This window comes from Rhincodon typus, chromosome 12 (genome assembly GCF_021869965.1).
Source record: "Rhincodon typus isolate 14 chromosome 12, sRhiTyp1.1, whole genome shotgun sequence".
Taxonomy (NCBI): Eukaryota; Metazoa; Chordata; class Chondrichthyes; order Orectolobiformes; family Rhincodontidae; genus Rhincodon; species Rhincodon typus.
The window spans coordinates 59,656,976-59,671,140 of record NC_063343.1 but is presented as its reverse complement, the minus strand read 5'-3'; the positions used below and the strand labels follow the sequence as shown (position 1 = coordinate 59,671,140).

At 41.5% G+C, this 14,165-nt stretch overlaps 1 protein-coding gene across 1 annotated transcript in view; it reads left to right on the top strand.

The window, feature by feature from the left end:
- The window catches only part of rad50 (RAD50 homolog, double strand break repair protein), a 115,348-nt gene extending 108,638 nt beyond the window's left edge, over nt 1–6,710 (top strand). The window contains exon 23 of the mRNA XM_048603696.1: nt 6,300–6,710. Within this exon, the coding sequence (XP_048459653.1) occupies nt 6,300–6,486 (187 nt within the window). The 3' untranslated portion in view covers nt 6,487–6,710. The remainder of the gene's footprint in view (nt 1–6,299) is intronic.
- Nucleotides 6,711–14,165: the final 7,455 nt, after the last annotated feature.

Genomic DNA, 14,165 nt, shown 5'->3' with positions numbered 1-14,165 from the left:
CACAGGTCTTTTGGTTTTCACAAGGCTGGTGTCAGGGGTGGCAGGATTCTCATAAGAAGAGAGATTGTTTTGACTGGGCTTGTATTCATTAGACTTTAGAAGGATGAGAAGGGATCTAATAGAAATGTATAAAATTCTAAAATGTCTTGAAAGACAAGATGCAGAGAGGATGTTGCCCCTTATTGGGGAGTCTAGAATCAGGGATAATGGTCTCAGGAAATGGGCTAGGCTATTTCAGACTGAGATGAGGAAGCAATTCTCAAAGTGAATGCTGTGGCCTAGTGGTATTATCTAAAGCCAGACTATTAACCCAGAGACAAAAACAGAAATTGCTGGAAAAGCTGAGCAGGTCTGGCAGCATCTGTGGAGAGAAATCAGAGTTAATGTTTTGGGTCCAGTGACCCTTCCTCACTGGGCCCAAAACATTAACTCTCCCACAAGAGACAATGTAACCAATGCCCCGCGACATTCAATGTTACCATCACTTAATCCCCCACTGTCAGCATCATTAAGTTACCATCGACTCAACTGGACTTGCCATGTAAATACGCTGGCTGCAAGTGCAGGTTAGAGGCTAGGAATACTGCTGTGAGTAACTCCCCTCCTGACTCCGAAAGCCTGTCCTCCATCCACAAGGCAGGAGTGGGATGGAATATTCCCCACTTGCCCAGATGAGTGCAGCCCAAACAACACTCAAGCTTGACACCATCAGGGACAAAGCAACCAGCTTGATTGGCACTGCACCCACAAGCATCTGCTGACGCTCAGTAGCAGCAGTGTATACTATGTACAAGATGCACTGCAGAAATTCACCAAAGGTCCTTAGACAGCTTAGAACACCACCACCTGTAAGTTCTCCTCCAAGCCACTCACCATCCTGACATAGAAATACATCACCGTTCCTTCACTGTCGCTGGGTCAGAATGCTGGGATTTCCTGCCTTAAGAGTATTGTGGGTCAGCCTACAGCAGCAGTTCAAAAAGCCAGCTCACCACCATCTTCTGAAGGGAATAGGGATGGACAATTAATGCTGGCCAGCCAGTGCCACCCACATTCCAGATGTGAATAAAAAGCATGGTGAACCTGAGAGATTATCTACCACAGAAGGCCTTTACAGCTTGCTACAGAGCATTCTCAAGAAAGAGATTCATAAGTTTTTAGATATTAAGCCATCAAGGGGCCTGGAGAAAAAGTGAGAATATTTTGTTGAGATAGCGGATCAGCATGATCATATTGAATAGCAGAACGGGCACAAATGACTGAGTGACCTACTCCTGCTTCTAGTTTCATTCTTAAAATGGTGTGTATCCACGCATCTGCCCATCCTGGTAAGTGTATATGTTGAGTGTGATGTTCAGTTTTTCATTTCCATTTATCATCAGGCCAAGCTCAGTTGGCCTGGGGTTTTGTACGTTGAGGGATGTGTGAGGCCTCACCTGTCAGAATTGTCAAATCGGTATGTTTTATATCAGTGCTGTTTCACCTAGAACTGACCAAATTAATGAAACTAGTGTACAAATAATAATCATCGTTCAAAAAAGGGAACTCCTCACCAGCTGCACATTTGGACACTGATAGCGAATTACATCGTTGGTCATGGGCAGTTTTATTTTTCACAGTTTTCAAGTGTTTTGTACTGTGCAATTTATTTCAAATGGTGGTGGATAAATTAACCTTTTGAATTTTTATTTCCTACGCAAAATGAAAATTCAGTCTGAATTCAGGATATTCAATAATTACACTAACACCAATGAATGTCCTTTTATGATTTAGCAGATTGAACACCCTTTTTATTGCTCCTGTTAAAAGTCCTCCGAAGTTCCCTCAGCAGAGTTTTAAGACCAATTTTATTGGCTATCTCATAATCCTCATTTTTCAATCTGCAATCTGAGATGTATCTTCTGAACAGATTGCATTGCTCCTATTAATTCTAAATGATGAAATTGTGAAGGAGCCAAGCAACCTCATCAGGGGAGAGGGATGGTGGTCACTTCTCGGTACACTGTGGGAGAATTCTCCCATTCATTCACTGGTAGCTTAGCTGTTGAACTATGGTCATATTTGGCAGAATTTGTCACAAGTTGAGTAAGAACAGGAATGGTCATTCATCCTCAAGCCCTAAAGTCTCCCATCAGAAGATCCAACTGACTCATTCATTCCAGGATTTCCATTTCCATCATTGTAGCTGGGTTATCAGTTCAGTCCCACTGGAAGAATTTTGTGTTTCATCCTCAGTTTTCATTTTATGCAGAAACATAGGAAATAGGAACAGGAGTATGCTATTTGGTCTTTCAAGTCTGCTCCGTCATTCAATGTGATCATGGCTGATCATCCAACTCGGTACCTTAGTCCTATTTCCTCCTCATACCTTTTGATTCCTTTATAGTAAGAACTATATCTAATTATCCCTTGAAAGCATTCCATGTTTTGTCTTCAACTGCTTTCTGTGGTCAAGAATTCCACAGGCTCACCGATCTTTGTGAAGAAATTCTTCGTCATCTCGCTCCTAAAAGGCCTATCCCATATCCGATAACCCCTGGTTCTAGACTCCCTATCCTTCCTGTGTTTACCCTACCTAGTCATGCTCGAATTTTAAAGGTTTCTACGAGATCCCCACTCATTCTTCTGAACTCATGTTTGAATTTTTAACTTGTTCTGAAAAAGGGTTTCAGGGCTGCACAGACGCTACCAAATCCGCTGAGTTTCTCCAGCAACTTCTGTTTTTGTTTGAGTCTTTATCATCTTGCCCCTTCACAATTTAAAAATTTACAAATGCTCCTTTCTTGTCAGAAAGTTTTACGTGTGGGGTGTATATATTATATGTGTTTGCATTCACATTGTTATTTTCAAATTCCTCCCCTGTCTCACCCCTCACGGTGTCTGTAATTTCCTCGAGCCCTGAAACTCTTTGAGATCACTGAATTTCAACTCTATACCTACCTCTCATCTTTAAATTCACTCTCTAAATCTGCCTGTTTGGACAAACTACTGATCATTTGTCCTAATACTACTTTGTGTGTCTGCTTTGAAAACACCTAGGAACATTTTGCTATATTAAAGATGCCATTAAATACACATTAGTGTATATTGTGTGTGATGTGTACATACTGAGGATATCAGTTCTGAAGAAAGGTCACTGGACCTGCAACGTTAACTCTGTTTTCTCTCCACAGATACCTGCTGAGGTTTTCCAGCAATCTCTGTTTTTGTTTCTGGTTTCCAGAAGCCGCAGTTCTTTGATTTATTTTTATAGCAGGGTCATTAGAGTCTTTGGGGTGGTTGTCAGTATCTTTGTGAGTGGTCACGTGCTCTGGGGAATGAGCCAATAGCAGAAGCAGCAAATTTTTAGTCATGATGGCGGAAGAGCTGAAACTTGCGAGACAGCAGTTGCTTACTGTCATATTGTTCATTGAAATTACAAATGGGAGGCTCCTAGAGCAAAATGCAGGAAATCAAGATGTGGAGAAAAGAGCATGTTCTTGAGTAGATGACCACTTCAAATTTTACCTCTTATAAACTTCACAAACCATCTTTGGGAAGCCTCCTTTCGAAGGCTGAAAAACCCATGGCCTTCAGTCTTTCAGTTAGGCTTCTTAACCCCAGAGGCCACACTTTTACTGAACGATCTCCAATACCTAAGTGTTTCCTTTGTGACCTCCATGTTGATAGTGGATACTAACCTCAGGATGTGTAGTCTGATCAGCACACCATACAATATGGTTTAGACTGCCTCTGTCTTCAATTGTGTGGAACTATCAAAAGTAACATTGCACTGGCTTTCAATGGGGAGATGATGGCATGGCAGTCAGGTCGTCAAACTAGTAATCCAGAGGCTCGGACCAGAAATCCAGAGGGCAATACCATTGCTCTGAGGACATGGGTTCAAATCCTATGGTGGCATTTGTAAAATTCAAATTCAATCTAAATCTAGAAGACAAGGTCATGGTGACCAGGAAATCATCATTGATTGTCATTTTTTAAAAAAAGTCTACTTCACAGGTGCTCTCAAGAGAAGGAAATCTGCTGTGTGCTTACCTGGTCTGGGCTACCTGAGACTCCAGACCACGTTAACTTTTTTTTTTTAATTCATTCACAGGATGAGGGTGTCTCTGGCTAGGCCAACATTTACTGCCCATTCCTAATTGCAGAGGGCAGTTAAGGGTCAACCACATTGCTGTGTGGTCTGGAGTCACATGTAGGCCAGATCAGTTAGGATGGCAGGATTCCTTCCCGAAAGGGCATTAGTGAATCAGATGGTTTTTTTCCAACAATCAGCAATGGATTCATGGTCATCATTAGATTCTTAATTCTAGATAGTTATTGAATTCAAATTCCTACCATCTGTCATGGCAGGATTCGAACCCAGGTCCCCAGATCATTGCCTGGGTCACTGGATTAACAGTGCAGTGATAATACCACTAGACCATTGCCTCCCCGCTGACTCTTAACAGCTCTCTGAAATGGCCTAATAAGCCACTCAGTTCAAGGGCAATTACTGATGGACAGCAAATGCTGGCCTTATTAACAATGCCCACATCCCATGAAAGAATAAGAAGAAAGAAGAATAAGAATAAGAAGAAAGAATAAGATGCTTTGCATCAAGTCTGAAACCCCTAGAACTTTTCCAGATTGATGCTGTGTTCAACACAATCTGTGGGCTGTGTGATGCCTCTTTTTCCTTGCTCTGTGCAACTCTTTATGCTGGCCTGCATTAAATTCCATCTGCTGTTTTCGCTTTTTGCAGTTTGATTCGCTGCCATCCAATTCTACTCGCTGACCTAGTTTGCTTTGCTCTGCAAGTTGGATCAGTGTGTATTCAGTTTTGTGACTGTGATGTATTGTACAATTCAGGCATCCTACTAACTGCTACTGCTGCCTCATCAACTGCGCAATAAATAACTTACTCCGATACAAGGCTGGTAATTGTGTACCAGAGATAAGAAAACCCACATCAGTTGACATGGTGCCAGCTAGTCATTGTGGTGCCTCTGCAGCTGTAGCAAAACACATTTTCAACAGCAAATTTCAGCCACCAACAAGTTGCATTGAAGTTGTGAGGAGATAGTGAGATGTCCCTGAGTTTACATTTCAGTTTACATTGTGGTGTTGTTCTGTGCCCCCATACTGAAAGCCATGCAAACTGTTGTACACTCAAAACTAAAGCTTCATTGAGTAAAGAAAACAAAGAAACAATGTCTATTTAGAAAGCATTTCCATGGGCTCAGGAGCCCCCAAATTGCTTTCCAACAATTGAATTGCAGTGTAGGTTTTGCAGCTAACCTAGCAGCTAACATTTTACTAACAGCAAATGAATAAATGATCAGATTGACTGTTTTTATGAAGAGGTCTCCTGTGGCCTATTGGGTAGCTTCCCCACCTCCGAGCCAGGAACTCTGGGTTCAAGACCTACTCTAGGACCAGACAGCCGAAGAAGATACATTCAGCGTGTGATCAAATGCATTGATTTCCAACCCGTAAATCTTTTCACATCCAATATAATCATCTTCAGAACCCTGAAATGGTAACATTCTTTCTGTCTCCACCAATGCTGCCAGACCTACTCCAGCAATTTTATCTTTCAGACCTGCAGGATTTTGCCTTTCATCTGTTCTTGTAGTATTGGCGATGAAATAATGTGAAGTGAAATGCCTGGAATCTTCGTTTTTGAAATAGTGGTTTAGAATCTTTTGTATCCATCTGAAGATAGGATCAGGAGCAACGTATTTACCTCCTGTCTGAAAGGTGGCAACTCAGACAATGCAGCAGTTACTCAGTGCAGCAGTGAAATGCCATTGTACAATGTCTACTCAGGTAGGCAATTGAACTTGAGGGCACACAACCTAGATTTGAGACTGCTCTCTCTGAGTTGAGCTTTTCATAGAATCCCTACTGTGTATAAGCAGGCCATTTGGCCCATTGAGTCCACACCGACCCTCCGAAGAGCATCCCACACAGACCCACCCCTCAACCCTAACCCTGCATTTCCCATGGCTAACCCATCCAACCTACACATCCCTGGGCACTATGGGCAATTTGGCATGGCCAATCTACCCAACCTGCACATTTTTGGTCTGTGGGCGGAAACCAGAGCACCTGGAGGAACCCCATGCAGGCACGGGGAGAATGTGCAAATTCCACACAGTCGCCCGAGGGTGGAATCGAACCCGGGTCCCTGGCATTGTGAGGCAGCAGTGCTAACCACTTTTCTTTCTGTAGAAGACCTATCCTTACAAGGTAGGAGAACTGATGAACCCCTCTGTCTTTGGTTTATTTGTCTATAAAATGCCACTGTTTTGCAGAATAATAAAGAGTCGCTCAAATCAACGAAACTTTCAGCTCCTGGTGATCACTCACGACGAGGACTTTGTGGAGCTACTCAGTCGTTCACAGTACGTTGAAAGCTTCTACCGAGTCAAAAAGAACATTGATCAGTGTTCGGAAATCGTGAAGTGCAGTGTCAGCTCCCTCAACACCCATGGTCCATGAATGTGTACATGTATTTTACTCTTCATGTAAAGATATTCTTATCTCAGTAACATTTTGTGGTGACCCATAACTGAAACTATATTGTTCATTGGTCACTCCTCACAGCATTCTGCATGATCAAAAGATTAGTTTTGTGCTTTCTGATGGAACTTCAGCACACTGGCTACAAAATTGATCGCAGTGTTTAAATGTGTTCAGAAATAAATGAGTTCTTGTTCACACAACTCCGTCATCCTATAGCATTCAGAAACCAGAGATCAGCCTGCATGGGTTTCCTGCTCATGGACAGATGAATGGAGGCAGGTAGTAATCCAGCTTTTTGCATTGAAGGTGGTTTATGATGATTTGAATGTTCGGATACTTCTCCTTTAAAATAAAAATGTAAATGCAATGAACAGCTCTGTTCACAATCAGGTTGTTATTCCGGGTCAGCCTAGCTTAACAGCCATGATGTAGAGGTGTTGGTGTTGGTCTGGGATGGACAAGGTCAGAAATCTCACAACACCAGATTATATCCAACAGGTTTATTTGAAAACACAAGCTTTTGGAGCCTTGCTTCTAACACCTGCAGAAGGAGTGAGGCTTCAAAAGCTTGTGTTTTCAAGTAAATCCTTTGGACTATAACCTGGTGTAGTGTACTTGCAACAAAAGAAGTTTCATTTCCTACCCTCCCTCTTCAAACAGATATCTCACTGCTCCACTGTATTCCTCAGTCCATTTCACATAATGCTTGGCTTTTTTTATTTCCTGATCCAAAGGAGGATGAGTTACAGTCTTGCGCATTAAAGTCTGATTAGTATCTGAGTGAAGCATGTAAATCACAAGCATTGAGTCACAAAGCAGCCTCCGCAGCACATTCTTGGTAAAGGTAAAGTGACCATTGTCCTACCAGACCAGAGGGGTGCACGCTGCCTCATCAGAGGGAAATGACTCTGTCCCAGGTGACTGGAGAGGTTGAGAAAGCATGTCCTTTATGGAAACTTCAGCCTTGGTGGGGAATTGAACCCATGCATTTGGCGTCACTGCATCACAGCTAACGGATCCCACTGCAGTTGGCTGGGTGGCTGGTTTGCAATACAATATGGTGCCAGCATTGTGGGTTCACTGGCTGAGGTTACCATGAAGGACCCTCTTTCTCTACCTGTCCCCTCACCTGAGGCAAAGTGACCCCTGGGTTAAGCCACCACCAGTCAGTTCCTTCTGATGACAGTGCAGCCCTAAATTTAAAAACCTATGATACCTAATGGGTTAAATCCACCCATTATAGGTCCGATGGGCCAAATGGCCTCTTTTTGTTGCATTATTCTGTGATTTTGTGTAGCGATTTAAGCAGCGAGTTTCCGAGGCAATCTTTAGCTTGTTATGAACTTATTTGCAGTTAATCAGAATAGTTTCTGGATCCAAATGGCATGAGTCTTAAATGATCAGACTTTTAATTTCGATTTGTTTTTATTGCTCTTTTGTTCAAATTTGTTTAAATGCTCTTGTAATTGAAATATAGAAACAGTTTTTTGAGGACACTTTTTAAATACAAGTGATCAAGAAACAAATTCATCTTGTTTGTCACAAACCATTTGGGACTACATCATACTAATTTAATAACCTTCCAGATAAGAATAAAATACAAGTTGAAGAAAGCAAGCCTTGCTTGTCCATGTGATATGGTATCAAAATATTTCACATCATCTATTTCACTTTCAACCCTGGTGTTATTTATGAATGGGTTATAGCTTTGAGCTTATGAGAATAAATGGACTCTCCCAGTACCAGGTATGTTATCTCCTACTCAACTAAACTAATCGCCCTTTGCAGTCCATTTTGGTTTCTTTAGGGCATTCCATATTTGATTCTATTTTTCCTGGAATCTGGTAGCTGAATCACTGGATCTTGAGTTTAATGTTTGTTTAGTTTGGGAACCAGAACCTGGCTAGGATTATAGCCCATCCTCTGCTTCAAGTATTGGGTTTCGCGATTTATGCACAAAGTATATTTGGGCCACTCCTTAGAAGGATGCTTCCTTCCTTTCCCTCAAGAACTGATCGCCTCCCACTGTGTAGAGGGCAAATGAAGGAGTGATATTGTGTGTTCTGTTTTAGAAGCATAGGGTCATATAGTCAAACCAGTCCATGCCAACCATAATCCCAAACCAAACTAGTCCCACCTATTAGGGTCCAAGTAAAAAGTGCTTGTGAGTCACTGCTACATCCAGGCTATCTATCCCAGTCATGAGCAAGTAGAGCTTAAGCCCAGAAATCCATTGATCCCACAGACTGGAATAAACTGGAACTAATAAATTTAATTGATTCTCCATTGCATGCCAATTGTGTTTTGTGGCTTGGAGGTTTGCAGAGATGACATGAAAGCTTTGATGTCTAACCAGGGTTTTTTTTTTTTTGTTTGTTTATCTTTTGGTTCATAAATTTCCAACTGACGTTTAGTTTTTCTTAGTGACCAAACCTCAGCTAGACTAACAGCAGAGAACAGACAAGAGGTACACAATCTAACTGATCAAAGGAATATTACACATTATTTTAAAAACATGTTTCCTGAAGGGTTTAATAAATGTTAAGTTAATTCTGTGATCCACCAGTATTTTTCCACAATATTTAATCAATTGTTGCATAGTTTCTTTCACAAGCCATTACTGGATGAGCTGTCTGCAGCAGTATGCATTACTATAATATTTAAGTTCTCACACATGTCCCATAATTCATCATTTACAAATTCACCTCCATCATCCATCGACAATTTTGTTGGTGACCCCAAGCCTGTGCCGACCTAATTTCCATGACTTTGCCCACTACAAACTGTCTATCATGTGGATAACCCTGGTCACCATATCGACAAAATGTAATAGATAGACGTTCCAGTTGTTGTCCTGTATCTTGAGACCCATGGCTACTATTTCATTAAATTCCTAGGCTAAAGGAACACCTACAACTGGGAATAGTGGTGTCTTACAATATTTAATGCATATATCACACTGTGTTGTAAGACCATAAGACATAGGAGCAGAAATTAGGCCATTCGGCCAATCGAGTCTACTCCACCATTCGATCATGGCTGATAAGTTCCTCAACCCCATTCTCCCACTTTCTCCCCGTAACCCTTGATCCCCTTGATAATCAAGAACCTAGCTATCTCAGTCTTAAATGTACTCAATGACCTAGCCTCAACAGCCTTCTGTGGCAGTGAATTCCATAGATACATCACTCTCTGGCGGAAGAAGTTTCTCCTTCTCTCTGTTCTAAAAGGTCTTCCCTTTACTCTAAGTCTGTGCCCTTGGGTCCTAGTCTCTCCTACCAATGGAAGGATCTTCCCAACGTCCACTTTGTCCAGACTATTCAGTATCTTGTAAGTTTCAATTAAATCCCCCCCTCAGCCTTCTAAACTCCAATGAGTATAGTCCCAGAGTCCTCAAATGTTTGTCATATGTTAAACTTTTCATTCCTAGGACCATTCTCGTGAACCTCCTCTGAACCCACTCCAGGGCCAGTGCATCCTTCCTGAGATATGGGGCCCAAAACTGCATGCAATGCTCCAAATGTGGCCTGACCAGGGCCTTATAAAACCTCAGTAGTATATCCCTGCTTTTATACTCCAGTCCTGTCAAAATAAATGCCAACATTGCATTTGCCTTCCTGACTACTAACTCAACGTGCAAGTTTACCTTGAGAGAATCCTGGACTAGAACTCCCAAGTCTCTTTGCACTTCAGACTTCTGAATTTGCTCCCCATTTAGAATATAGTCCATGCTTTTATTTTACTTACCAAAGTGCACGACCTCACACTTTCCCACGTTGTACTCCAACTGCCACTTCTTTCCCCACTCTCCTAACCTGTCCAAATCCTTCTGCAGCCTCCCCACCTCCTCAATACTACCTGTCCCTCTACCTATCTTTGTATCATCTGCAAACTTAGCCAGAATGCCCACTGTTCCTTCATCTAGATCTGTTCTTCAAGGAATTTATATTCTTTATCAATAACTTTGACATCGTTTAACAGCAATTTTATTGTTTTGTGAGGAGGGATGACTAAATTATTTATGCAATTTCCATTTAATTGTTGTCTTATCAGCCAAACTCCTATCTGCAGAGATCAGTAACTCTTCTTGGACCTCTTTTATTAATTCACTCATGGGACCTGGGTGCCGCTTCCTAGCCAGCATTTATTGTCCATCTCTAGTTGCCCTTAAGAAGGTGGTGGCGCGCTGCTTTTTTGAACTGATGTAGTCCACGTTCTGCAGGTAAACCCACAATGCCCTAAAAGAGGAATTCTAGGGCTTTGACCCATTGACAGTTAAGGAACGGCAATATATTTCCAAGTCAGGATGGTGAATAGCTTGGAGGTGAGCTTGCAGGTGGTAGTGTTCCCATAAAACTGCTGCCCTTGTCCTTCTAGATGGAAATGGTTGTGTGTTTGGAAGATGCTAAATCTAAAGATCTTTGGAAAATTTCTGTAGTGCATCTTGTAGATAGTACACACTGCTCCTACAGATGATGTGGATGTGGTGCCAATCAAACAGGCTGCTTTGTTTTGGTGGTGTCAAGCTTGTGTGTTGTTGGAGCTGCACCCATCCAGACAAGTGGAGAATTTTCCATCACACTTCTGATTTGTGCCTAATGGATGGTGGATAGGCTTTGGGGAGTCAGGAGGTAATTTGCTTGCCACAGTATTCTTTGCTTCTGACCTGCTGTTGTAGCCACTACATTTATATGGTGAGTCCAGTTGAGCTTCTGGTCAATAATAATCTCCAACATATTGATAATAAGTGATGGTAACACCTTGGAATGTCATGTGTTCATGTTTAGATTGTTCCTTATTGGAGATGGTCATTCTCTGGCATTTGTGTGGTACGAAAGTTACTTACCAGTTGTCAACCCAAGCCTGGATATTGTTCAGATCTTTTTGAACATGGGCTGCTTCAATACCTGAGGAGTCACGAATGGTGCTGAATATTGTGCAATCATTGGTGAACTTTAATGATGAAGCAGCTGAATGTGGTTGGGCTCAAGATGCTACGCTGAGGAACTCCTGCAGAGATGTCCTGGAGCTGAGATGACTGAACTCTAACATCCATAACCATCTTCCTAAGTGTCAGGTATGATTCCAACCAACGGATAGTTTTCCCCTGATTCCCATTGGTGAGAAACTCCCAGTTGCCTTAACAGAATACAAAAATGTCTGAATCCTGTGAATTGTAAGTTTACTGCTTTACCAATTACAAATGTTTTCTCAGTCTCCATGTCTAAATGTATTTTCACTTTTTAAGAAGACATACTCAGCAATAATGGCATGTCACTTTGGAAGACATTAGCTAATGAAATAATGCAGCCCCACAATTTGACAGGACAGAACCACTCTTTTTAAAGAAGGCAACATATTATCACTCTATGCCCCACCCCACCAAATCCAAAGCCAGTAGAGCTTTAATATTCTTTTCAGATATTTTTTTCTCTGCTTTGCCCATGGTTTCCAAATAGCTTTTCAGCCCATTGCTACCAGAAACAGCTGAGGTACAGCCACTGCGTTGAATAACACACTATCTTTTTGCTGGTCATCCTTATCACATTCACTTGAGCCATGTTTCAAGTTGTTTCAAATACGTGATACCTGATTCTTGGATGATTTCCAGCACAGTGATATTTAGACTCACTCTGGAAACATCACAGAATCATAAAATCATACAGTACAGAAGAGGCCCATTGGCCCATCAAGTTTGTACTGCCAAAAATACACCACTACCTAAACTATTATCATCATCCCTACAGTGTGGAAACAGGCCCTTCGGCCCAACATGTCCACACCAACCCTCAGACATCCCCCTATAACCCACCTCGTCCCACTTTTCCTTGTGAGGCCCATAGCCTTGAATATTATGACATTACGAGTGCTCATCCAACTATGTTTTAAAGTTTGTGAGGTTTCCCATCTCAACTGCCCTCCCAGACAGTGCATTCCAGCTTCTCACCACCCTCAGGGTGAAAACATGTTACTTTGAATCCCCTTCTGAACTTCCTGCCTTTTAATTTAAAATTATAACCCCTTCTTATTGACCCTAAAGGGACCAGCTGTGTATTATTCACATTGTCCATGCCCCTCATAATTTCATACGCCTCTATCAGGTACCCCCTCAACCTATTCTGCTCTAAAGAAAGCAACCCGAGCTCATCCAGCCTCTCTTCAAAGCATCCCAGGCAATCTCCTGATGAATCTCCTCTGCACCCCCTCCAGTGCAATCATATCCTTCCTCTAGAGCGGTGACACAGAACTGCACACAGTACTCCAGCTGTGATGTAATCGAAGTTCTGTACAGGTACAACATGACCTCCCTAACATGTCTAACACAAACATACAAGGTAAATATATAATATATAAGGGACAGGGAGACAATGCAGGAAGAGTGAAATAGATCAGACCTTATTGAAATATGGAAGATGCTTAGGAGGCCTAATCCAGCTCCCAATTCTCATTTTCTTGTATGTATCTATCTTCACTCCCAAATCTCTTTGAACTTGCACTGTTTTTAGCTCTGATTTGTCCCCTTTACATCTGAGATGAATGAACTCTCAGTTACACACATTGAAATACCGCAGTTTTGCCCATTCACTTGAATTATCAACATTTCCCTGCAATTTCATTATTTTTATACTAATTACAATTCCACCTATCTTTGTATCATCACCAAACTTGGAAATGTGGCTTTCTATCTCATCATCTAAGTTGTTCATAAATATAATGAATTTTAGAGGTCCTGAAAGCTTGACAAAACACCCACTAGTCAAATCCTACCCATTATTTTAACTCCCCATGTCCTGTTGCTCAGCCAATTTCTGACCCAGATTTGTCCTTTCATTTCCATGGGATTAAATTTTGGATAACAAATCTTATGGTAGCTTTATCAAATACCTTTTGGAGATTCACATTATCAACATCAATGGACACCTTTCCCAAAAAATACATTTGGATCTACTCTTAACTAATAATTTCACCAACCTACCTAATGACCACAGCATAAACTGTAAAATGAGCATTTTCACTTTGCTGAATACAATGATGTATTCACTTATTTGCCCTGTCTGTCAACATCAACTGAAAAGACTATGATTCTACTGCATACTTTCCATAGAACCAATGCAATATGAATGCATAAGCCTTTTTTGTTGTACTTTTTTTATGCTTAACTGCTAAATTTAATCTTGCCAAGATTCTCCACTTCCTTTTGTTAGATTATTAGATGCAAACTAAATGTAAGGAGTATGCGAAGCTGCTAGTTATATCATTTCAATTCAAAGTTCATGGATTCTGTCTTCAGAGTACCCAAGTTCTGAGATGGACCTGTCAGAGGTGACATCCCAGCTCCGCCTCAAAATACCACCATTGTCCAGGCATTTGAGGGACTGCTGGGAGAGAACACAAGGCTTTAGAAACAGTATCACATTGCAAGCTCATTTCAACTGACATTATCGTTCTCAGGACTGGGTGTGCCTGGGCACTAATCGACAAGCAACCAGACTGAATAATTGTAATCAGGCTGTTCAAACTTCAGGAGATTTTTCTCTAAGGGTTTATAAGCCAACTGGAGATAACTATTTCTAATTTGTCACTCCAAGTCTCAATTAGTATTATGTATGGCACGGGTAAATTTTGATTCAAAGAGAACTGAAATACTAGAATTA